This window comes from Oncorhynchus masou, unplaced genomic scaffold (genome assembly GCF_036934945.1).
Source record: "Oncorhynchus masou masou isolate Uvic2021 unplaced genomic scaffold, UVic_Omas_1.1 unplaced_scaffold_2544, whole genome shotgun sequence".
NCBI lineage: Eukaryota > Metazoa > Chordata > Actinopteri > Salmoniformes > Salmonidae > Oncorhynchus > Oncorhynchus masou.
In genome coordinates this window covers 1-25793 of record NW_027008994.1, presented here as the reverse complement: position 1 = coordinate 25793, position 25793 = coordinate 1, and the positions used below count along the sequence as shown (strand labels likewise).

Genomic DNA, 25793 nt, shown 5'->3' with positions numbered 1-25793 from the left:
TCTTTCTTTGGCCGCCTCTCCTTCCAGTTCTCTGCTGCCAATGACTGGAACGAACTACAAAAAGCACTGAAACTGGAAACACTTATCTCCCTCACTAGCTTTAAGCACCAACTGTCATAGCAGCTCACAGATTACTGCACCTGTACATAGCCCACCTATATTTTAGCCCAAACAACTACCTCTTTCCCTACTGTATTTAATTAATTTATTTAATTTGCTCCTTTGCACCCCATTATTTTTATTTCTACTTTGCACATTTCTTCCATTGCAAATCTACCATTCCAGTGTTTTACTTGCTATATTGTATTTACTTTGCCACCATGGCCTTTTTTTGCCTTTACCTCCCTTATCTCACCTCATTTGCTCACATCGTATATAGACTTGTTTATACTGTATTATTGACTGTATGTTTGTTTTACTCCATGTGTAACTCTGTGTCGTTGTATGTGTCGAACTGCTTTGCTTTATCCTGGCCAGGTCGCAATTGTAAATGAGAACTTGTTCTCAACTTGCCTACCTGGTTAAATAAAGGTGAAAAAAAAAAAAAATAGTGGCTGTTGTTCTCTGTGTATCTAATGTCTGTTGTTCTCTGTGTATCTAATGTCTGTTGTTCTCTGTGTATCTAATGGCTGTTGTTCTCTGTGTATCTAATGGCTGTTGTTCTCTGTGTATCTAATGGCTGTTGTTCTCTGTGTATCTAATGTCTGTTGTTCTCTGTGTATCTAATGGCTGTTGTTCTCTCTCTGTCTCTAATGACTGTTGTTCTCTGTGTATCTAATGTCTGTTGTTCTCTGTGTATCTAATGGCTGTTGTTCTCTGTGTATCTAATGTCTGTTGTTCTCTGTGTATCTAATGGCCGTTGTTCTCTCTCTGTCTCTAATGGCTGTTGTTCTCTGTGTATCTAATGGCTGTTGTTCTCTCTCTGTCTCTAATGGCTGTTGTTCTCTGTGTATCTAATGGCTGTTGTTCTTTGTGTATCTAATGGCTGTTGTTCTCTCTCTGTCTCTAATGGCTGTTGTTCTCTGTGTATCTAATGGCTGTTGTTCTCTCTCTGTCTCTAATGGCTGTTGTTCTCTCTGTGTCTCGAATTGCTGTTGTTCTCTCTCTTTGTCACTAATGGCTGTTGTTCTCTCTCTGTCTCTAATGGCTGTTGTTCTCTATGTCTCTAATGGCTGTTGTTCTCTCTGCGTCTCGAATTGCTGTTGTTCTCTCTCTTTGTCACTAATGGCTGTTGTTCTCTCTGTGTCTCTAATGTCTGTTGTTCTCTCTCTGTCTCTAATGTCTGTTCTTCTCTCTCTGTCTCTAATGGCTGTTGTTCTCTCTGTGTCTCTAATGGCTGTTGTTCTCTATGTCTCTAATGGCTGTTGTTCTCTCTGCATCTCAAATTGCTGTTGTTCTCTCTGTCTCTAATGACTGTTGTTCTCTCTCTGTCTCTAATGGCTGTTGTTCTCTCTGTGTCTCTAATGGCTGTTGTTCTCTATGTCTCTAATGGCTGTTGTTCTCTCTGCGTTTCGAATTGCTGTTGTTCTCTCACTTTGTCACTAATGGCTGTTGTTCTCTCTGTTTCTCTAATATCTGTTCTTCTCTCTGTGGCTCTAATGGCTGTTGTTCTCTCTCTGTCTCTAATGGCTGTTGTTCTCTCTGTATCTAATGGCTGTTGTTCTCTGTGTATCTAATGGCTGTTGTTCTCTCTGTGTCTCTAATGACTGTTGTTCTCTGTGTCACCAATGGCTATTGTTCTCTCTGTGTCTCTAATGGCTGTTGTTCTCTCTGTGTCTCTGATGAATGTTGTTCTCTCTGCAGGCGAAGCGAGCAGTTCAGAGAGGGGCGACGGCTGTCATTTTTGACGTGTCTGAAAACTCTGATGCCATTGATCAGGTCAGTATACACACACACACACACACACATGGTTTCCATGTTTCCATTCATCCATTGGGCACTCACATTCTCCACTCAAGAATGGTGGTGGAATGTATAGCGGCCATTTAACGGGCACCTGAGCAACTCTGCTATTTTGTGTGTTTTTGCGCGGTTCTTAACTACATTTTTACATAGTGTTTCCGCCATCGTTTTCTATGAATGAAAAGAGCGTCTGGCCAACAGAACAGTGATTACTACCCTTGAGTTGGATGAAGATTTCTACTTCAAGGGTCGGTCAGAGCAGGACATACTGCTCACCTCGGACCAGGCCCTCCCTCCCCGACACTCTGAAGAGAAAGAGACGGCGATAGAGGACGACATACGGCTCACCTCGGACCAGGCCCTCCCTCCCCCGACACTCTGAAGAGAAAGAGACGGCGATAGAGGACGACATACGGCTCACCTCGGACCAGGCCCTCCCTCCCCGACACTCTGAAGAGAAAGAGACGGCGATAGAGGACGACATACGGCTCACCTCGGACCAGGCCCTCCCTCCCCGACACTCTGAAGAGAAAGAGACGGCGATAGAGGACGACATACGGCTCACCTCGGACCAGGCCCTCCCTCCCCGACACTCTGAAGAGAAAGAGACGGCGATAGAGGACGACATACGGCTCACCTCGGACCAGGCCCTCCCTCCCCGACACTCTGAAGAGAAAGAGACGGCGATAGAGGACGACATACGGCTCACCTCGGACCAGGCCCTCCCTCCCCAACACTCTGAAGAGAAAGAGACGGCGATAGAGGACGACATACGGCTCACCTCGGACCAGGCCCTCCCTCCCCGACACTCTGAAGAGAAAGAGACGGCGATAGAGGACGACATACGGCTCACCTCGGACCAGGCCCTCCCTCCCCGACACTCTGAAGAGAAAGAGACGGCGATAGAGCAGGACATACGGCTCACCTCGGACCAGGCCCTCCCTCCCCGACACTCTGAAGAGAAAGAGACGGCGATAGAGGACGACATACGGCTCACCTCGGACCAGGCCCTCCCTCCCCGACACTCTGAAGAGAAAGAGACGGCGATAGAGGACGACATACGGCTCACCTCGGACCAGGCCCTCCCTCCCCGACACTCTGAAGAGAAAGAGACGGCGATAGAGCAGGACATACGGCTCACCTCGGACCAGGCCCTCCCTCCCCGACACTCTGAAGAGAAAGAGACGGCGATAGAGGACGACATACGGCTCACCTCGGACCAGGCCCTCCCTCCCCAACACTCTGAAGAGAAAGAGACGGCGATAGAGGACGACATACGGCTCACCTCGGACCAGGCCCTCCCTCCCCGACACTCTGAAGAGAAAGAGACGGCGATAGAGGACGACATACGGCTCACCTCGGACCAGGCCCTCCCTCCCCGACACTCTGAAGAGAAAGAGACGGCGATAGAGCAGGACATACGGCTCACCTCGGACCAGGCCCTCCCTCCCCGACACTCTGAAGAGAAAGAGACGGCGATAGAGGACGACATACGGGCACCCGGATGAAACTACGACTGTAAATAAACCGTCTCTTCCCGATGTTCTATTAGCGAATGAACCACTAGAGAACAAACTGGGCGAGATCCGTTCAAGACTATCCTGAAGAACTGTAATATGTTTCTAGGAAACTTGGCTGAACAAGGCCATGGATAATATTCACGTAGCTTGAGTAAGTGAACGGATGATCTCCGCATGTGTTGTTCCCACCGTGAAGCATGGAGGAGAAGGTGTGATTTTTTGGGGGGTTTGTTGACGCAATCGCTATTGCACTCCAATCAATCAATCAAATTTATTGGAGGTGTAGACGTACGGTGGCTTGGAAAAACTCTCTAGAAAGGCCAGAACCTAGGAAGAAACCTAGAGAGGAACCAGGCTATGAGGGGTGGCCAGTCCTCTTCTGGCTGTGCCGGTGTCATGCCCTGACCTTAGAGCTTTTTATGTCTCTATTTTGGGTTTGGTCAGGGTGTGATTTGGGTGGGCATTCTATGTTCTATTTTCTATGTTTTTGTATTTCTTTGTGTTTGGCTGGGTATGGTTCTCAGTCAGGGACAGCTGTCTATCGTTGTGTCTGATTGGGAACCATACATAGGTAGTCCTTTTCCCTCCTTTCTGTGTGGGAAGTTGTCTTTGTTTGTGGCACTATAGCCTTTAAGCTTCACAGTCATTTCTATGGTTTATTGTTTTGTTGGCGTCATTTTAAATAAAGGAAGAATGTATGCTCACCACGCTGCGCTTTGGTCCAGTTCTTTCGATGGCCGTGACAGCCGGGTGGAGATTATAACAGAACATGGTCAAGATGTTCAAATGTTCATAGATGACCAGTAGGGTCAAATAATAATAATCACACTCCACACTTTCCCACTTGGACAGAAGGACACCTATGTGAGAATGTTGTTCATTGACTACAGCTCAGCTCCAAGCTCATCACTAAGCTAAGGACCCTGGGACTGAATACAGAGAGAGAGAGAGATTCACTTTATATATTATCTACCTCACTTGCTTTGGCAATGTTAACACAGGTTTCCCATGCCAATAAAGCCCTTGAATTGAATTGAATTGAATTGAATTGAGAGAGAGAGAGAGAGAGAGAGGGAGGGTGGGGGGGAACTCTTTTGGTAGGTACACCTACAGCTCATCCTTTCAGCAGCAGCACTGTAGATTACTTCCTCACCGACCTAAACCCTGAGTCTCTCAAGAGCCTTCACAGTCAGCTCACTGACACCTCTCTCAGAGCCTTCACAGTCAGCTCACTGACACCTCTCTCAGAGCCTTCACAGTCAGCTCACTGACACCTCTCTCAGACCACAGTAAAATCACAGTGTATCTGAGAAGAGTGGAACCCAACCATGAAGCATCACGGCATAATAAATTACATGGTACTAAACAGGCCTATAGATGGAGTGCAAACAGTACAGACATCTACCAAAAAGCAATTATTAGCCAAAAATTACAATCTCTCCTGGACAACTTGTCACGAACCGGCTCAAAGCCCGTAACAAAGGGAGACAACGTGGAGATAAGGAGTAGCAATGTATATATATTTATTAAATAAGTAACTAAGTATAATATACAATGGTGTGTGTAATCAGTAATCAGCAGTGTAAGTGAGTGTTTTGCATGCATGAATGTGATAATGCAGGTTGTTGAAAGGTGCCAAAGCAAATAAACAAAAGACCACCAAGAACCACAACACAATCTACAATGGTGTCTGCATGGAGAGAGTCTCCTCCATGAATGTAGAGGAGGTCTATTTATCCTGGGACACACCTGGCCCAGGTGTTTCCCATGTAGCTGACGACCCTCCCCAACTCCGCCCACCGGCATCCTAATAAGGAAACAAGAACAAACAGAATACAGCAGACGGAGTGGGAGGGTCGTCACACGTTTTAGCCTTAACATTCTCCTACAGCTATGAAGGTGTAGATTTGGCTGTTTGGAACATAAACGTTATATTTGACAAATTTGCCTCCTTGGCTAATCTAAAGAAGCATAAGAGCAAACCAGAAATAACAGAAAATGAAAAATGGTTTGATAATGATTGCAAAAATCTAAGAAAGTCATTGAGGAATACGTTTAATCAAAAACACAGGCAACAAAAATATACACCTTCAATATGGGGAAACACTGAAGCAATACTGTTCTGGGAGAATTGGAATAAATGAAACAAACCTCATCAGGAGGAACTGGCTGTCCAAAATGGGGATATGTGGAGAAATTACTTTGTAACCCTCTACAGCAATATAACAAAGAGGCCAGAACAAAAAGATATACAAGAAATATTACAAATCCTTGAATCAGCAGTCAAAGACTATCAGAATCCTGTGGATACCCCAATTACAGAAGAAGAATTATTGGAAAAACTACGCACTTTCCAACCCAAAAAGGCCTGTGGTGCGGATGCTGTTTTAAATGAAATCATCAAATATGCAGACCACAAATTCAAATTGGCTATACTCAAACTCTTCAACATTTTCCCCACTGCGGGTATTTTCCCCGATATTTGGAACCAGGGATTGATCACACCAATCTATAAAAATGGAGACAAATTTGACCCAAATAATTACAGAGGAATTTGCGTTAAAAGCAACTTGGGGAAAATTCTCTGCAGTTTTATAAATAGCAGACTACACCATTTCACCTGAGCAGAAGCCAGAAGCCAGAAGCCAAGTTATCGTACAACAGACCACATTTACACCCTCCACACTCTAATTGACAAACAAGTTAACCAAAAACAAAAGCAAAATCTACTCGTGTTTTGAAGATTTCAAGAAAGCATTTGATTCAATTTGGCATGAAGGTCTTTTTTATAAACTAATAGAATGCGTTATTGGAGGGAAAACATATGATGTTATTAAATCAATGTACGGAAGCACCTGGTATCACCCTACACAACACTGAAACCAAGTGTCTGCTGTACGCAGATGACCTGGTGCTGCTGTCTCCCACTAAAGAGGGGTTACAGCAGCACCTAGATCATCTTCACAGGTTCTGTCAGACCTGGGCTCTGACCGTTAACCTAAAAAAACACGAATATATTGATATTCCAAAAAAGGTCCGGAAAGAAGGATGACAAATATAAATTTTTCAGTTTTTGATTTGTTAAAGAAGTTTGAAATATCCAATAAATGTCGTTCCACTTCATGATTGTGTCCCACTTGTTGTTGATTCTTCACAAAAAAATACAGTTTTATATTTTTATGTTTGAAGCCTGAAATGTGGCAAAAGGTCGCAAAGTTCAAGGGGGCCGAATACTTTCGCAAGGCACTGTACATACCTCTACAAAGTCATGTTGCATATTCTTGACTCTGTCAGAGTTTCTCTCAAATGGCACCTTGTAAAGTTGTTTCATCGTCACTCGGGGCCGTTGGAGGATGCGTTGTATGGTCGTCAGACTTACAGCACTGATGTTGTTACAGTAAATATGGTGTCATTATTCAAGATATGCTCTCTTATCTCTCGAATCCTAATTGCATTGTTGGCCAAAACCATATTTATAATTGGAGTCTCTTGTGCATCTGTACACAAGCGTCCTCGTCCTCCATGATGTCTTTGCCTTTCCACTCTGTACAGAATTCAAACACAGTATGTGTTCAGCATAGGAACTGTAAACAATGTACAGAAAAATGCAGTACAGCATAATAACCAACCTCATTCATTCAATGTAGTACAGCATGATAACCAACCTCATTCATTCAATGTAGTACAGCATGATAACCAACCTCATTCATTCAATGTAGTACAGCATAATAACCAACCTCATTCATTCAATGTAGTACAGCATGATAACCATCCTCATTCATTCAATGTAGTACAGCATGATAACCAACCTCATTCATTCAATGTAGTACAGCATAATAACCAACCTCATTCATTCAATGTAGTACAGCATGATAACCAACCTCATTCATTCAATGTAGTACAGCATGATAACCAACCTCATTCATTCAATGTAGTACAGCATGATAACCAACCTCATTCATTCAATGTAGTACAGTATGATAACCAACCTCATTCATTCAATGCAGTGCAGTAAATGGACGGCATAGAGTTACAATTTATGTTTATGCAATACTATGCAGGCATACATTGTCATTTCTGAAGGTTCGAATTATGGACGCCACTGTAAATTGACTCAAGTTGGGCTGGACTCTCAGTCCAGCCTCTCTCATGGTCAAACCGTGGTTGATCACATGATCAACAAGTGTTGCCCTAATCTCATCAGAGATGGCTCTCCTTCCTTCTCTTCTTTGCCCTCGTCCTCTTCTTCCTCTTCTTCTCCCCCCTACTCCTCTTGCTCTCTGTCCATTGTTGGCATCCATTGTTCAAAACAGGTAATCAGACCTTTGACCTATTTATAGGCCTATACTACAGTAAAGCAGTGATTGGTTAGTGATCAGTTAAGCTATTAGTGTTTGCACATGTGAGGAGTGTGTGTGACCTGGTGAATAAGTGTAGCATTTCGATTGGTTGTGTTTGGTAAAGGAAAGCAAGTCACTTCCTGTTAGATCTTTGTGTTTTAGATAGAGAATTGTGTGTAGAGTTTTGAAAAAAGTGTTTTATGCAATTGACAACTGAGTCAAAGGCTGAAAAATAGCTTTTGGATTTGGATATTTGGTGTGTAGTTTTGCACTTTGAGTGAGAGGTTTCAAAAATCGTGTGACATGAAAAGATTTTGTGTGTAAGCAGTTGGAAAAAACTGTAAAAGGGACAAAAATCAAAGGAGTAAACATGTGATCACTGTGCTTCTTCTTGTCTGTGGGCTGGGTCAGGCCAGAGCACTTCGTCGACATCACAATGTGTCCATTGTACAGTATACAGCCTACAATGCACTGTACTACAGTATACAGCCTACAATGCACTACTACAGTATACAGCCTACAATGCACTGTACTACAGTATACAGCCTACAATGCACTGTACTACAGCATACAGCCTACAATGCACTGTACTACAGTATCCATTCTCAGACTTTCTCCTTCCCACCTTCAACAACCTGTTTGCTCTCTAAACTGGCTTATATTGGTTGTGTCGCATCATTTGAAACAGGTTAAATCAATTTTGAGTGGTTGTGTTCAATCAATGACATATGTTCTCTATTTGTATTCGATTGTTGCCACTTGTGTTTACCAGTATGGATGACATGTGCATTGGAGTGCAGAATGTGTTTTGAAAATGAGAATGTGTTTAGAGTTTTGCTGAAAGGTCTAAGTGAGATCTGCAAATTGTGTTTTACCATGTGAAATGGTTTAAGGTTTTGACAACAGACTTAATTAGCTAAATGAGTCCAGGCAACTGAGAACTTTGTTCAGTCAAATGCGTTTTAGTGAGAGAGAGAGAGAGAGAGAGAGAGAGAGGGGGAGAGAGAGAGAGAGGGGGAGAGAGAGAGAGGGGGGAGAGAGAGAGAGGGAGAGAGAAATAGAGAGAAAGAGAGAGAGAGAGAGAGAGGCCAATTAGGATCTGGCAAAAAATACTTGAATCAGTTATAGAACCCATTGCCCTTTATGGTTGTGAGGTCTGGGGTCCGCTCACCAAACCAATAATTCACAAAATGGGACAAACACCAAACTGAGACTCTGCATGCAGAATTCTGCAAAAATATCCTCAGTGTACAATGTAAAACACCAAATAATGCATGCAGAGCAGGATTAGACCGATACACACGAATGATCAAAATCCAGAAAAGAGCTCTCTTCCTGCCTGTGATACAGAAGTCTCACCTCCACTGGTGCGGCAGCAGGGAGTAGCAGAGTTGTCAGAGAGAGCGAGAAGAATTCTCCTGTGGTATTCAGCCAGGCCCACAGCACCAGGCCCGGACATGCAGGTTCCTCTGTGTTCAGGCCTCCAGGCTGTAAGCAGCAGTGTAGCAGAGATTAAAGGCTTGCGAGCGGACCACATGAAAGTCAGCGTAACCCTCAAGGTCAAATTCCCCTGAGAGGGGTTTCCAGTTGCAGCTGCCCAATCGGCACAGACACAAGGCCGAGGGGGGAGGAGTTAGAGAGAGTTAATATCCTCCGGGTGAAATTAGGAGCAAGGGAGGGTTATGAAGTTAATGTTTTTGACCTCTTTTTCTCCCTGTTTACAAGATCTATCTACTAACTTTATGTATTTTATTATCAAAGTCTTTAATGCTGAGTTAAACGTGTTGGTTTTTGATCATGGAGAGGCACTTTATAGACGTTCCGTTTGACATTGAGAATATATCTTCTATGCACATTCAGTTTGTTCTTTAGTTCTTATACCTGGGTTGAACTGAGGTAGCAACAATATACTGTCCTTTATCATGAGGTATCTGGTGTATATACTTTACGTATTGCATAACGCTATTATCACATTGACATCAATGCTAGCAGTGTTAGCCCTTTGAGAGCCTGGTCTATATTGACTCTCTTGCAGGGGAAAATAACAGAAGCAGAGGCAGAGATGTTAAATTGCCATACGCGATACTTTAATCAGAGAGAGCATAATTCACTTGGAAAGGGGGAAGAAATAGAAATGGTGAATATCTCTGGTATTTCCCCTGGGATTTTTAAATGACAGACTGGTGCAGGGAGGGAGCAGACAACAGAGGAGCTCAGTCCAATGGAGGAGTCCCACTAGAGAGACTGTAGAGAGTACGGAGGGCAGGGAGGAGTCCCACTAGAGAGACTATAGAGAGTACGGAGGGCAGGGAGGAGTCCCACTAGAGAGACTATAGAGAGTACGGAGGGCAGGGAGGAGTCCCACTAGAAAGACTGTAGAGAGTACGGAGGGCAGGGAGGAGTCCCACTAGAAAGACTGTAGAGAGTACGGAGGGCAGGGAGGAGTCCCACTAGAGAGACTGTAGAGAGTACGGAGGGCAGGGAGGAGTCCCACTAGAAAGACTGTAGAGAGTACGGAGGGCAGGGAGGGAGTAGACAACAGAGGGGATCAGTCCAATGGAGGAGTCCCACTAGAGAGACTGTAGAGAGTACGGAGGGCAGGGAGGGACGGAGGCTGAAAGAGAAACTGATTAGATGAGTTTATTAGTCACAGATGTAATTGCTGGGTACAATGAAATTATTCAGCTCCGAGCTCCAACACTGCAGGTCAAAAAGACAAGTGAATAAAACAATCTAAATAATAATATATATAAAAAATATTTACAAATGTAACCATTTACATGTCCATATGGGGGGGGACGATGACTGGGAGAACAGGTAGCTGACTAGTGGTGGCTATTCAGCAGCCTGATGGTCTGAGGCTAGAAACTATTGGCCAGTCTGACAGTTTCTGCCACGATGCTCCTATACTGCCCACGCGTGAGTGATGGAAGCATGGAGAACGGCACATGGTTCGGTGGCTGGGGTCCCTGATGATCTTCCAACCTTGGACAGAGGCAACCTCAACCTGGTGTTGTAGGCGTCCTGGAAGGCAGTCAGTGTGCAGCCAATGATGCGTTAGGCTGAGCGACCCACCCTCTGAGACTTCGGCCATATTCCCAGTCATCTAAACATGGTTAAATGCGGTGGTTCGCGCTTTCAGTTTTGCGCGAATGCCGCCATCTATCCATGGTTTCTGGTTAGGGTAAGTTTTAATAGTCACAGGGAGTACAGGAGGGGGCTGAGGATGCACCCTTGTGGGGCCCCCGTGTTGAGGATTAGTGTGGAGGAGATAATGTTGTCTACCTTCACCACCATAGGCCCACGGACGGCAGACTAGAGAGAGAGAAGCTCTTTGTCCAGTCTGTGTCCAATACAGCCAAATAAAGTTGAATCTACATAAAGTTCTTCATACATGAGTTGTCATGCAGTCAATATGCTGTTCTGACCTTGTGTGCAAAGTCAAATGGCACGGACAAATCAATACGAAAATAGATATTAATTTACTTCCCTCCCTCTCCGTCCTTCCTTCCCTGCCTTCTACCCTCCCTCCTCCATTTTTCCCTCCCTCCCTCCACACCATCCCTCCCTCCCTCCTCCTCCCTTTCTCCCTCCTTCCCTCACTCCTCCATTACTCCCTGCCACTACCCCTCCCCCTCCTCTTTTTCTCCCTCCCTCCTCCATTTCACCCTCCCTCCCACCTTCCCTCCCTCCTCCATCCCTCCCTCTTCCATTTCTCCCTCCCTCCGTCCTCCATTTCACCCTCCCTCACGCCTCCCTCCATCCTCCATCCCTTCCTCTAGCCCTCCCTCCTCCATCCCTCCTTCCCTCCCTCCTCCATTTCTCCCTCTTCCATCCCTCCCTCCCGCCTTCCCTCCCTCCTCCATCCCTCCCTCCTCCATCTCTCCCTCCTCCATTTCTCCCTCCCTCCTCCATCCCTCCCTCCTCCATCCCTCCCGCCTCCTCCATCCCTCCCTCCTCCATCCCTCGCGCTGTAGAGGATGACCACAGTTTCCACTTCTCTCTATCTGTCTCTCTCTCTCTCTCTCTCTCTCACTCTCTCTCTCTCTCTCTCTCTCTCTCACTCTCTCTCACTCTCTCTCTCTCTGTCTCCATCCTACAGGAGATTAAATGAGAGACTATGTTGACGATGAGCACACTGTTGTTATCCATCATTAACGTTAACGTGTGTGTTGTCCTGTATACAGTACATGTCCTTGTGTGTGTGTTAGTTCTCCTCTCCTAATGTGCGTGTGTGTGTGTTCTCCTCTCCTAATGTGCGTGTGTGTGTTCTCCTCTCCTAATGTGTGTGTGTGTGTTCTCCTCTCCTAATGTGTGTGTGTGTGTTCTCCTCTCCTAATGTGTGTGTGTGTTCTCCTCTCCTAATGTGTGTGTGTGTGTGTTCTCCTCTCCTAATGTGCGTGTGTGTGTTCTCCTCTCCTAATGTGTGTGTGTTCTCCTCTCCTAATGTGCGTGTGTGTGTTCTCCTCTCCTAATGTGCGTGTGTGTTCTCCTCTCCTAATGTGCGTGTGTGTGTGTTCTCCTCTCCTAATGTGTGTGTGTGTTCTCCTCTCCTAATGTGCGTGTGTGTGTGTTCTCCTCTCCTAATGTGCGTGTGTGTGTTCTCCTCTCCTAATGTGTGTGTGTGTGTGTGTGTTCTCCTCTCCTAATGTGTGTGTGTGTGTGTGTTCTCCTCTCCTAATGTGTGTGTGTGTGTGTTCTCCTCTCCTAATGTGTGTGTGTGTGTGTTCTCCTCTCCTAATGTGCGTGTGTGTGTGTTATCCTCTCCTAATGTGTGTGTGTGTGTGTGTGTGTTCTCCTCTCCTAATGTGTGTGTGTGTGTTCTCCTCTCCTAATGTGCGTGTGTGTGTGTTCTCCTCTCCTAATGTGCGTGTGTGTGTGTTCTCCTCTCCTAATGTGCGTTATGTGTGTTCTCCTCTCCTAATGTGTGTGTGTGTGTTCTCCTCTCCTATTGTGCGTGTGTGTGTGTTCTCCTCTCCTAATGTGCGTGTGTGTGTGTGTTCTCCTCTCCTAATGTGCGTGTGTGTGTGTTCTCCTCTCCTAATGTGTGTGTGTGTTCTCCTCTCCTAATGTGTGTGTGTTCTCCTCTCCTAATGTGCGTGTGTGTGTGTTCTCCTCTCCTAATGTGTGTGTGTGTGTGTGTGTTCTCCTCTCCTAATGTGCGTGTGTGTGTGTTCTCCTCTCCTAATGTGCGTGTGTGTGTTCTCCTCTCCTAATGTGCGTGTGTGTGTGTTCTCCTCTCCTAATGTATGTGTGTGTTCTCCTCTCCTAATGTGCGTGTGTGTGTGTTCTCCTCTCCTAATGTGTGTGTGTGTGTGTTCTCCTCTCCTAATGTGCGTGTGTGTGTGTTCTCCTCTCCTAATGTGCGTGTGTGTGTTCTCCTCTCCTAATGTGTGTGTGTGTTAGTTCTCCTCTCCTAATGTGCGTGTGTGTGTGTTCTCCTCTCCTAATGTGCGTGCGTGTGTTCTCCTCTCCTAATGTGTGTGTGTGTTCTCCTCTCCTAATGTGCGTGTGTGTGTGTTCTCCTCTCCTAATGTGTGTGTGTGTTCTCCTCTCCTAATGTGCGTGTGTGTATGTTCTCCTCTCCTAATGTGCGTGTGTGTGTTCTCCTCTCCTAATGTGTGTGTGTGTTCTCCTCTCCTAATGTGCGTGTGTGTGTGTTCTCCTCTCCTAAGGTGTGTGTGTGTTCTCCTCTCCTAATGTGCGTGTGTGTGTGTTCTCCTCTCCTAATGTGTGTGTGTGTGTTCTCCTCTCCTAATGTGCGTGTGTGTGTTCTCCTCTCCTAATGTGCGTGTGTGTGTGTTCTCCTCTCCTAATGTGCGTGTGTGTGTGTGTTCTCCTCTCCTAATGTTCGTGTGTGTGTGTTCTCCTCTCCTAATGTGCGTGTGTGTGTGTTCTCCTCTCCTAATGTGCGTGTGTGTGTTCTCCTCTCCCTATGTGCGTGTGTGTGTTCTCCTCTCCTAATGTGCGTGTGTGTGTTCTCCTCTCCCTATGTGCGTGTGTGTGTTCTCCTCTCCTAATGTGCGTGTGTGTGTGTTCTCCTCTCCTAATGTGCGTGTGTGTGTTCTCCTCTCCCTATGTGCGTGTGTGTGTTCTCCTCTCCTAATGTGCGTGTGTGTGTTCTCCTCTCCCTATGTGCGTGTGTGTGTTCTCCTCTCCTAATGTGCGTGTGTGTGTTAGTTCTCCTCTCCTAATGTGTGTGTGTGTGTGTTCTCCTCTCCTAATGTGTGTGTGTGTGTTCTCCTCTCCTAATGTGTGTGTGTGTGTTCTCCTCTCCTAATGTGTGTGCGTGTGTTCTCCTCTCATAATGTGTGTGTGTGTGTGTTCTCCTCTCCTTATGTGCGTGTGTGTGTTCTCCTCTCCTAATGTGTGTGTGTGTGTGTTCTCCTCTCCTAATGTGTGTGTGTGTGTGTTCTCCTCTCCTAATGTGCATGTGTGTGTGTTCTCCTCTCCTAATGTGTGTGTGTGTGTTCTCCTCTCCTAATGTGCGTGTGTGTGTTAGTTCTCCTCTCCTAATGTGTGTGTGTTCTCCTCTCCTAATGTGCGTGTGTGTGTTCTCCTCTCCTAATGTGTGTGTGTGTTCTCCTCTCCTAATGTGCGTGTGTGTGTTAGTTCTCCTCTCCTAATGTGCGTGTGTGTGTGTTCTCCTCTCCTAATGTGTGCGTGTCTGTGTGTTTTCCTCTCCCGTAGCTAAACAAGTTAGCAGAGGACCCTCTGAAGAGGCCGGTGGTTTATGTGAAGGGGGCCGATGCTGTTAAGCTGATGAACATAGTCAACAAGCAGAAAGTGGCCCGCGCCAGGATCCAGCACAGACCACCGAGGGTAAACATTAAAAATATATATAGATGTATTATTGTCACATACACCAGATAGGTGCAGTGTAATGCGTTGTTTTACAGGGTCAGCCATAGTAGCACGGCGCCCCTGGAGTAAGTGCCTTGCTCAAGGGCACATCGACAGATGGACCAATGCTTTAACATGTAGCCTATGTGTGTGTGTGTGTGTGCGTGTGCGTGTGTGTGTGCGATCGCGTGCGTGAGTGTGTGTGTGTGCGCGTGAGTGTGCGTGTGTGTGCACGTGCGCGTGTGTGTGTGCGTGCGTGCGTGTTTATGCGTGTGTGTGTGTGTGTGTGTGCGCACAATTGCAAGTGAATACACAAGCCAAGACATATTTTAGTTATTATGACTCCCAATTAAACCCTACTGTCACACTTCACAAAGCATTGACTGACTCGAGTCCCACAGCTAACAGCTTCAGACATGGGAAGACACTCTAACAGGGAAATCTGAGCCACTCTCTATTCTTAGTTATTTCACATTTCAATTTCACACAGTCAATTTATCAATGGATGTAGCCAGAGGTGCATCTATGCCCAGTTCTGTTATTCAATCCCTGTGTGTGTTTATTAGTCATCAACACATGATGTGTATATGATTTGTTCTTCCAGACTGTTTCAGTGGTCATGCCCTCATTCCAGACTGTTTCAGGGGTCATGCCCTCATTCCAGACTGTTTCAGTGGTCATGCCCTCATTCCAGACTGTTTCAGTGGTCATACCCTCATTCCAGACTGTTTCAGGGGTCATGCCCTCATACCAGACTGTTTCAGGGGTCATGCCCTCATTCCAGACTGTTTCAGTGTTCATGCCCTCATTCCAGACTGTTTCAGTGGTCATGCCCTCATTCCAGACTGTTTCAGTGGTCATGCCCTCATTCCAGACTGTTTCAGTGGTCATGCCCTCATTCCAGACTGTTTCAGTGGTCATGCCCTCATTCCAGACTGTTTCAGGGTCATGCCCTCATACCAGACTGTTTCAGTGGTCATGCCCTCATTCCAGACTGTTTCAGTGGTCATGCCCTCATACCAGACTGTTTCAGTGGTCATGCCCTCATTCCAGACTGTTTCAGTGGTCATGCCCTCATTCCAGACTGTTTCAGTGGTCATGCCCTCATTCCAGACTGTTTCAGTGGTCATGCCCTCATTCCAGACTGTTTCAGGGGTCATGCCCTCATACCAGACTGTTTCAGTGGTCATGCCCTCATTCCAGACTGTTTCAGTGGTCATGCCCTCATACCAGACTGTTTCAGTGGTCATGCCCTCATTCCAGACTGTTTCAGTGGTCATGCCCTCATTCCAGACTGTTTCAGTGGTCATGCCCTCATTCCAGACTGTTTCAGTGGTCATGCCCTCATTCCATACTGTTTCAGTGGTCTACAGTGGTGAGGAACACTGCATGTGATATTTAACTGTAGTTTTTTCTTTTTTGTAGCTAATTATTTTTGCTTTGATTCAAAGAAACCTATGAGTGATTTTATTGTATTTCATCAATAAATGTCAGATTTTGTTCAATAATTCCACAATGTCTGTAGTATTCTCTCTACTAGTCATTTTACAGTGATGTATTTACGTGTAGTACCATAATGAAACACGTATCACATATTTTGTACTACAATATTTTTTATTTATTTATTTTACTAGGCAAGTCAGTTAAGAACAAATTTTTATTGTCAATGACGGCCAAGGAACAGTGGTTTAACTGCCTGTTCAGGGGCAGAACGACAGATTTGTACCTTGTCAGCTCGGGGGTTTGAACTTGTAACCTTCCGGTTACTAGTCCAACGCTCTAACCACTAGGCTACGCTACCACCCCAACTACGCAGTGAAACTGTCGGTATCTTGTTTGTGGATGATCTAAATTAATGTTCCTATGGTATTTCATGATAAATTAGTTATTTGAACCAATGATTCTGCAAGTGCAAGGTTTCTTTAACGATATGAATGTACAATGCAATGTTTTGAACGTTGGACAGCTTGTGTTACAAGTGAATGACTAAATGGCTCTGAAATTAGTGCCAAAGTGATTGTAAAAAACACAAAAAAATAGGATACATTTTTGGCACAAATACAATACAAGGAGGCACTTGAACGAATTGAAATGGGAGATTTATGTGCCTGGCAATTGGCCAATAATTAATAGACATTGTGTAGGAATAAGTAGCAGAAGTCGTGTGTGTGTGTGTGTGTGTGTGTGTGTGTGTGTGTGTGTGTGTGTGTGTGTGTGTGTGTGTGTGTGTGTGTGTGTGTGTGTGTGTGTGCGTGGTTTTCTTCCTTTGGCTGTATATTTCTAAATCAGTCTCTCCCCGGTGTGTTTCTACAGCAGCCTACAGAGTACTTTGACATGGGGATCTTCCTGGCCTTCTTCGTAGTGGTGTCTCTGGTCTGCCTCGTGCTGCTCATCAAGATCAAACTAAAACAGAGAAGAAGCCAGGTGAGGACACACACACACACAATTGGAAGTTTACATACACTCAGGTTGGAGTCATTAAAACTAGTTTTTCAACACTCCACAAATGTCTTGTTAACAAACTACAGTTTTGGCAAGTCGGTTAGGAAACCTACTTTGTTCATGACACAAGTCATGGGGTGGCAGGGTAGCCTAGTGGTTAGAGCGTTGGACTCGTAACTGCCCGTTCTGCCCCTGAACAGGCAGTTAACCCACTGTTCCTAGGCTGTTCTCATTTGCAACTGCGACCTGGCCAAGATAAAGCAAAGCAGTGTGACACAGACAACAACACAGAGTTACACATGCAATAAACAAGCCAATAACACAATAAACAAGTCAATGACACAGTAGAAAAAATAAAGTCTATATACAGTGTGTGTAAAAGGCATGAGGAGGTAGGCAATAAATAGGCCATAGTAGTGAATAATTACTATTTAGCAGATAAACACTGGAGTGATAAATGAGCAGATGATGATGTGCAAGTAGAGATACTGGTGTGCAAAAGAGCAGAAAGGTAAATAAAAACAGTATGGGGATGAGGTAGGTAGATTGGTTGGGCTATTTACAGATGGGCTATGTACAGCTGCAGCGATCGGTTAGGTGCTCAGATAGTTGATGTTTAAAGTTAGTGAGGGAAATATAAGTCTCCAGCTTCAGCGATTTTCGCCATTCGTTCCAGTCACTGGCAGCAGAGAACTGGAAGGAAAGGCAGCCAAATGAGGTGTTGGCTTTGGGGATGATCAGTGAGGAACGTGTACTATGGGTGTGTGTTGTTATCGTGACCAGTGAGCTGAGATAAGGCGGAGCTTTACCTAGCATAGACTTATAGATGACCTGGAGCCAGTGGGTCTGGCCACGAATATGTAGTGAGGGCCAGCCGACAAGAGCATACAGGTCACAATGGTGGGTGGTATAAGGTGATTTGGTAACAAAACGGATGGCACTGTGATAGACTGCATCCAGTTTGCTGAGTAGAGTATTGGAAGCTATTTTGTAGATGACATCGCCGAAGTCGAGGATCGGTAGGATAGTCCGTTTTACTAGGGTAAGTTTGGCGGCGTGAGTGAAGGAGGCACTCCTTCACGGTTTGCAACTGGTTTGTAAATGCACATGGGGACAAAGATCGTACTTTTTGGAGAAATGTCCTCTGGTCTGATGGAACAAAAATAGAACTGTTTGGCCATAATGACCATCGTTATGTTTGGAGGAAAAAGGGGATGCTTGCAAGCCGAAGATCACCATCCCAACCATGAAACACAGGGGTGGCAGCATCATGTTTTTGGGGTGCTTTGCTGCAGGAGGGACTGGTGCACTTCACACAATAGATGGCTCACGAGGAAGGAAAATTATGTAGAAATATTGAAGTTGACACGGGCATGCTGAGGACACGCTGTATATCAGTGGTGCACCTGTACATGCACCTGTATATCAGTGGTGGCTGTTGCCACTTTAAGTAGGAGGATAGGCTCATAGTTATGCTTGGACCAGAAAGAAGTGAATCAAACACGTGGTTTCTACTACAGATATTGTTATAAACCGTCCCCCTCTCCCCAGCCACCTACTCTCTGTCCTCTGCTACTGTCCCCAGCCACCAACTCTCTGTCCTCTGCTCCTGTCCCCAGCCACCAACTCTCTGTTCTCTGCTCCTGTCCCCAGCCACCAACTCTCTGTCCTCTGCTCCTGTCCCCAGCCACCAACTCTCTGTCCTCTACTCCTCTCCCCAGCCACCAACTCTCTGTCCTCTGCTCCTGTCCCCAGCCACCAACTCTCTGTCCTCTGCTCCTGTCCCCAGCCACCAACTCTCTGTCCTCTGCTCCTGTCCCCAGCCACCAACTCTCTGTCCTCTGCTCCTGTCCCCAGCCACCAACTCTCTGTCCTCTACTCCTCTCCCCAGCCACCAACTCTCTGTCCTCTACTCCTCTCCCCAGCCACCAACTCTCTGTCCTCTGCTCCTGTCCCCAGCCACCAACTCTCTGTCCTCTGCTCCTGTCCCCAGCCACCAACTCTCTGTCCTCTGCTCCTGTCCCCAGCCACCAACTCTCTGTCCTCTGCTCCTGTCCCCAGCCACCAACTCTCTGTCCTCTGCTCCTGTCCCCAGCCACCAACTCTCTGTCCTCTGCTCCTGTCCCCAGCCACCAACTCTCTGTCCTCTACTCCGCTCCCCAGCCACCAACTCTCTGTCCTCTACTCCTGTCCCCAGCCACCAACTCTCTGTCGTCTGCTCCACTCCCCAGCCACCAACTCTCTGTCCTCTACTCCTCTCCCCAGCCACCAACTCTCTGTCCTCTGCTCCTCTCCCCAGCCACCAACTCTCTGTCCTCTGCTCCTCTCCCCAGCCACCAACTCTCTGTCCTCTGCTCCTCTCCCCAGCCACCAACTCTCTGTCCTCTGTCCTCTCCCCAGCCACCAAGTCTCTGTCCTCTGTCCTCTGCCCCTCTCCTCAGCCACCAACTCTCTGTCCTCTGTCCTCTCCCCAGCCACCAACTCTCTGTCCTCTGTCCTCTGCTCCTCTCCCCAGCCACCAACTCTCTGTCCTCTGCTCCTGTCCCCAGCCACCAACTCTCTGTCCTCTGCTCCTGTCCCCAGCCACCAACTCTCTGTCCTCTGCTCCTGTCTCCAGCCACCAACTCTCTGTCCTCTGCTCCTGTCCCCAGCCACCAACTCTCTGTCCTCTACTCCTCTCCCCAGCCACCAACTCTCTGTCCTCTACTCCTCTCCCCAGCCACCAACTCTCTGTCCTCTGCTCCTGTCCCCAGCCACCAACTCTCTGTCCTCTGCTCCTGTCCCCAGCCACCAACTCTCTGTCCTCTGCTCCTGTCCCCAGCCACCAACTCTCTGTCCTCTGCTCCTGTCCCCAGCCACCAACTCTCTGTCCTCTGCTCCTGTCCCCAGCCACCAACTCTCTGTCCTCTACTCCGCTCCCCAGCCACCAACTCTCTGTCCTCTACTCCTGTCCCCAGCCACCAACTCTCTGTCGTCTGCTCCACTCCCCAGCCACCAACTCTCTGTCCTCTACTCCTCTCCCCAGCCACCAACTCTCTGTCCTCTGCTCCTCTCCCCAGCCACCAACTCTCTGTCATCTGCTCCTCTCCCCAGCCACCAACTCTCTGTCCTCTGCTCCTCTCCCCAGCCACCAACTCTCTGTCCTCTGTCCTCTCCCCAGCCACCAAGTCTCTGTCCTCTGTCCTCTGCTCCTCTCCCCAGCCACCAACTCTCTGTCCTCTGCTCTTCTCCCCAGCCACCAACTTTCTGTCTTCTGCCCCTCTCCTCAGCCACCAACTCTCTGTCCTCTGTCCTCTCCCCAGCAACCAACTCTCTGTCCTCTGTCCTCTGCTCCTCTCCCCAGCCACCAACTCTCTGTCCTCTGCTCCTGTCCCCAGCCACCAACTCTCTGTCCTCTACTCCTCTCCCCAGCCACCAACTCTCTGTCGTCTGCTCCTGTCCCCAGCCACCAACTCTCTGTCCTCTACTCCTCTCCCCAGCCACCAACTCTCTGTCCTCTACTCCTCTCCCCAGCCACCAACTCTCTGTCCTCTGCTCCTGTCCCCAGCCACCAACTCTCTGTCCTCTGCTCCTGTCCCCAGCCACCAACTCTCTGTCCTCTGCTCCTGTCCCCAGCCACCAACTCTCTGTCCTCTGCTCCTGTCCCCAGCCACCAACTCTCTGTCCTCTGCTCCTGTCCCCAGCCACCAACTCTCTGTCCTCTGCTCCTGTCCCCAGCAACCAACTCTCTGTCCTCTACTCCGCTCCCCAGCCACCAACTCTCTGTCCTCTACTCCTGTCCCCAGCCACCAACTCTCTGTCGTCTGCTCCTCTCCCCAGCCACCAACTCTCTGTCCTCTACTCCTCTCCCCAGCCACCAACTCTCTGTCCTCTGCTCCTGTCCCCAGCCACCAACTCTCTGTCCTCTGCTCCTGTCCCCAGCCACCAACTCTCTGTCCTCTGCTCCTGTCCCCAGCCACCAACTCTCTGTCCTCTGCTCCTGTCCCCAGCCACCAACTCTCTGTCCTCTGCTCCTGTCCCCAGCCACCAACTCTCTGTCCTCTGCTCCTGTCCCCAGCCACCAACTCTCTGTCGTCTGCTCCACTCCCCAGCCACCAACTCTCTGTCCTCTACTCCTCTCCCCAGCCACCAACTCTCTGTCCTCTGCTCCTCTCCCCAGCCACCAACTCTCTGTCCTCTGCTCCTCTCCCCAGCCACCAACTCTCTGTCCTCTGCTCCTCTCCCCAGCCACCAACTCTCTGTCCTCTGTCCTCTCCCCAGCCACCAAGTCTCTGTCCTCTGTCCTCTGCTCCTCTCCCCAGCCACCAACTCTCTGTCCTCTGCTCTTCTCCCCAGCCACCAACTTTCTGTCTTCTGCCCCTCTCCTCAGCCACCAACTCTCTGTCCTCTGTCCTCTCCCCAGCCACCAACTCTCTGTCCTCTGTCCTCTGCTCCTCTCCCCAGCCACCAACTCTCTGTCCTCTGCTCCTGTCCCCAGCCACCAACTCTCTGTCCTCTACTCCTCTCCCCAGCCACCAACTCTCTGTCGTCTGCTCCTGTCCCCAGCCACCAACTCTCTGTCCTCTACTCCTCTCCCCAGCCACCAACTCTCTGTCCTCTACTCCTGTCCCCAGCCACCAACTCTCTGTCGTCTGCTCCACTCCCCAGCCACCAACTCTCTGTCCTCTATTCCTCTCCCCAGCCACCAACTCTCTGTCCTCTGCTCCTCTCCCAGCCACCAACTCTCTGTCCTCTGCTCCTCTCCCCAGCCACCAACTCTCTGTCCTCTGCTCCTCTCCCCAGCCACCAACTCTCTGTCCTCTGTCCTCTCCCCAGCCACCAAGTCTCTGTCCTCTGTCCTCTGCCCCTCTCCTCAGCCACCGACTCTCTGTCCTCTGTCCTCTCCCCAGCCACCAACTCTCTGTCCTCTGTCCTCTACTCCTCTCCCCAGCCACCAACTCTCTGTCCTCTGCTCCTGTCCCCAGCCACCAACTCTCTGTCCTCTGCTCCTGTCCCCAGCCACCAACTCTCTGTCCTCTGCTCCTGTCTCCAGCCACCTACTCTCTGTCCTCTGCTCCTGTCCCCAGCCACCAACTCTCTGTCCTCTACTCCTCTCCCCAGCCACCAACTCTCTGTCCTCTATTCCTCTCCCCAGCCACCAACTCTCTGTCCTCTGCTCCTCTCCCCAGCCACCAACTCTCTGTCCTCTGCTCCTCTCCCCAGCCACCAACTCTCTGTCCTCTGCTCCTCTCCCCAGCCACCAACTCTCTGTCCTCTGTCCTCTCCCCAGCCACCAAGTCTCTGTCCTCTGTCCTCTGCCCCTCTCCTCAGCCACCGACTCTCTGTCCTCTGTCCTCTCCCCAGCCACCAACTCTCTGTCCTCTGTCCTCTACTCCTCTCCCCAGCCACCAACTCTCTGTCCTCTGCTCCTGTCCCCAGCCACCAACTCTCTGTCCTCTGCTCCTGTCCCCAGCCACCAACTCTCTGTCCTCTGCTCCTGTCTCCAGCCACCTACTCTCTGTCCTCTGCTCCTGTCCCCAGCCACCAACTCTCTGTCCTCTACTCCTCTCCCCAGCCACCAACTCTCTGTCCTCTACTCCTCTCCCCAGCCACCAACTCTCTGTCCTCTGCTCGTGTCCCCAGCCACCAACTCTCTGTCCTCTGCTCCTGTCCCCAGCCACCAACTCTCTGTCCTCTGCTCCTGTCCCCAGCCACCAACTCTCTGTCCTCTGCTCCTGTCCCCATCCACCAACTCTCTGTCCTCTGCTCCTGTCCCCAGCCACCAACTCTCTGTCCTCTACTCCGCTCCCCAGCCACCAACTCTCTGTCCTCTACTCCTGTCCCCAGCCACCAACTCTCTGTCGTCTGCTCCACTCCCCAGCCACCAACTCTCTGTCCTCTACTCCTCTCCCCAGCCACCAACTCTCTGTCCTCTGCTCCTCTCCCCAGCCACCAACTCTCTGTCATCTGCTCCTCTCCCCAGCCACCAACTCTCTGTCCTCTGTCCTCTCCCCAGCCACCAAGTCTCTGTCCTCTGTCCTCTGCTCCTCTCCCCAGCCACCAACTCTCTGTCCTCTGCTCCTCTCCCCAGCCACCAACTCTCTGTCCTCTGTCCTCTCCCCAGCCACCAAGTCTCTGTCCTCTGTCCTCTGCTCCTCTCCCCAGCCACCAACTCTCTGTCCTCTGCTCCTCTCCCCAGCCACCAACTTTCTGTCTTCTGCCCCTCTCCTCAGCCACCAACTCTCTGTCCTCTGTCCTCTCCCCAGCCACCAACTCTCTGTCCTCTGTCCTCTTCTCCTCTCCCCAGCCACCAACTCTCTGTCCTCTGCTCCTGTCCCCAGCCACCAACTCTCTGTCCTCTACTCCTCTCCCCAGCCACCAACTCTCTGTCGTCTGCTCCACTCCCCAGCCACCAACTCTCTGTCCTCTACTCCTCTCCCCAGCCACCAACTCTCTGTCCTCTGCTCCTCTCCCCAGCCACCAACTCTCTGTCCTCTGTCCTCTCCCCAGCCACCAACTCTCTGTCCTCTGTCCTCTGCTCCTCTCCTCAGCCACCAACTCTCTGTCCCCAGTCCTCTCCCCAACCACCAACTCTCTGTCTTCTGCTCCTGTCCCCAGCCACCAACTCTCTATCTTCTGCTCCTCTCCCCAGCCACCAACTCTCTGTCCTCTGACCTCTCCCCAGCCACCAAATCTCTGTCCTCTGTCCTCTCCACAGCCACCAACTCTCTGTCCTCTGTCCTCTGTCCTCTCCTCAGCCACCAACTCTCTATCCTCTGTCGTCTCCCCAACCACCAACTCTCTGTCTTCTGCTCCTGTCCCCAGCCACCAACTCTCTATCTTCTGCTCCTCTCCCCAGCCACCAACTCTCTGTCCTCTGACCTCTCCCCAGCCACCAAATCTCTGTCCTCTGTCCTCTCCACAGCCACCAACTCTCTGCCCTCTGTCCTCTGTCCTCTCCTCAGCCACCAACTCTCTATCCTCTGTCGTCTCCCCAACCACCAACTCTCTGTCTTCTGCTTCTGTCCCCAGCCACCAACTCTCTATCTTCTGCTCCTGTCCCCAGCCACCAACTCTCTGCCCTCTGTCCTCTCCCCAGCCACCAAATCTCTGTCCTCTGTCCTCTCCACAGCCACCAACTCTCTGCCCTCTGTCCTCTGTCCTATCCTCAGCCACCAACTCTCTATCTTCTGCTCCTCTCCCCAGCCACCAACTCTCTGTCCTCTGTCCTCTCCCCAGCCACCAAATCTCTGTCCTCTGTCCTCTCCACAGCCACCAACTCTCTGCCCTCTGTCCTCTGTCCTATCCTCAGCCACCAACTCTCTGTCCTCTGTCCTCTCCCCAGCCACCAACACTCTGTCCTCTGCTCCTCTGCTCCTCTCCCCAGCCACCAACTCTCTGCCCTCTGTCCTCTGTCCTATCCCCAGCCACCAACTCTCTATCTTCTGCTCCTCTCCCCAGCCACCAACTCTCTGCCCTCTGTCCTCTGTCCTATCCTCAGCCACCAACTCTCTGTCCTCTGTCCTCTCCCCAGCCACCAACACTCTGTCCTCTGCTCCTCTGCTCCTCTCCCCAGCCACCAACTCTCTGTCCACTGTCCTCTGCACCTCTCCACAGCCACCAACTCTCTGTCCTCTGTCCTCTGTCCTATCCTTAGCCACCAACTCTCTGTCCTCTATTCCTCTCCTCAGCCACCAACTCTCTGTCCTCTGTCCTCTCCCCAGCCACCAACACTCTGTCCTCTGCTCCTCTGCTCCTCTCCCCAGCCACCAACTCTCTGTCCACTGTCCTCTGCACCTCTCCACAGCCACCAACACTCTGTCCTCTCCTCCTCTGTCCTCTCCCCAGCCACCAACACTCTGTCCTCTGTCCTCTATTCCTCTCCCCAGCCACCAACACTCTGTCCTCTGTCCTCTATTCCTCTCCCCAGCCACCAACTCTCTGTCCTCTGCTCCCCTCCCCAGCCATCAACCTTCTGTCCTCACCCCACTTCCATCCCCAGCAACACTGCATACCTGTGTATCACCCCAGTCTAACCCTCTGCCCCCCCCCTCTCCTCTCTCCTCCACCTCTACAGAGTTCTATGAATAGGATGGCCATCCAGGCCCTGGAGAAGATGGAGACCAGGAAGTTCAAGGCCAAGGCCAAGGGTCAGCGTGAGAGCAGCTACGGAGTGTCTGATTCACTGAGCAGTAGCTCCACCTCTGACTGTGCCATCTGTCTGGAGAAGTACATAGATGGAGAGGTATGAGACAGAACACACACACACTTCATAGAAACACACACACACTGTTCAGAAAAACAGTGGCCAGAAAGGAGTTAGCTTCAGGAACAAAAAAGCATGGTCAGAAGCTGAATTTGGTTTAAGAAGTCTGTAGAAATATGTATTCTGGAATCTAATCGAGGGAGGGAGCAAGGGTGGGAGGGAAGGAGGTAGAGAGGTCAGAGGGTTAGGGAAGGAGGGGAGGAGGGGGAAAAGGAGGGAGGGGGAGAGGGAGAAAGAGGTGGGGGCGAGGAAGGAGAGAGGGGGGGAGGAGGGAGGGAGAAGGAGAGGGGGAAGGAAGGGGAGGGGGATAGAGGTGGAGGGAGAGCTGTTCAGTGTTGCTGTATAATAATGTGAAGAAGAGAAACCTTGCTGCTCTGCTGGTAGCTGTTAGCCGTTCACCCATCAAACACCAATCATGTCCTTAGATATTGTCAGCCTTTACTAACCTTAACTGGTCCCGTCCCCTTCTCCTTCACTCCTTCTCTCCCCTGTCCCCCTACC

General features: G+C 49.2%; 1 protein-coding gene across 1 annotated transcript in view; it reads left to right on the top strand.

Moving 5' to 3' along the window:
- The window catches only part of LOC135533640 (E3 ubiquitin-protein ligase znrf3-like), a gene marked incomplete at its 3' end in the record, with an annotated part of 39894 nt that extends 14623 nt beyond the window's left edge, over positions 1 to 25271 (top strand). The window contains exons 2-5 of the mRNA XM_064960929.1: positions 1804 to 1878; positions 14453 to 14584; positions 16919 to 17029; positions 25104 to 25271. Coding sequence (XP_064817001.1) covers positions 1804 to 1878; positions 14453 to 14584; positions 16919 to 17029; positions 25104 to 25271 — 486 coding nt within the window. The remainder of the gene's footprint in view (positions 1 to 1803; positions 1879 to 14452; positions 14585 to 16918; positions 17030 to 25103) is intronic.
- Between the last annotated feature and the right edge of the window lie 522 nt (positions 25272 to 25793).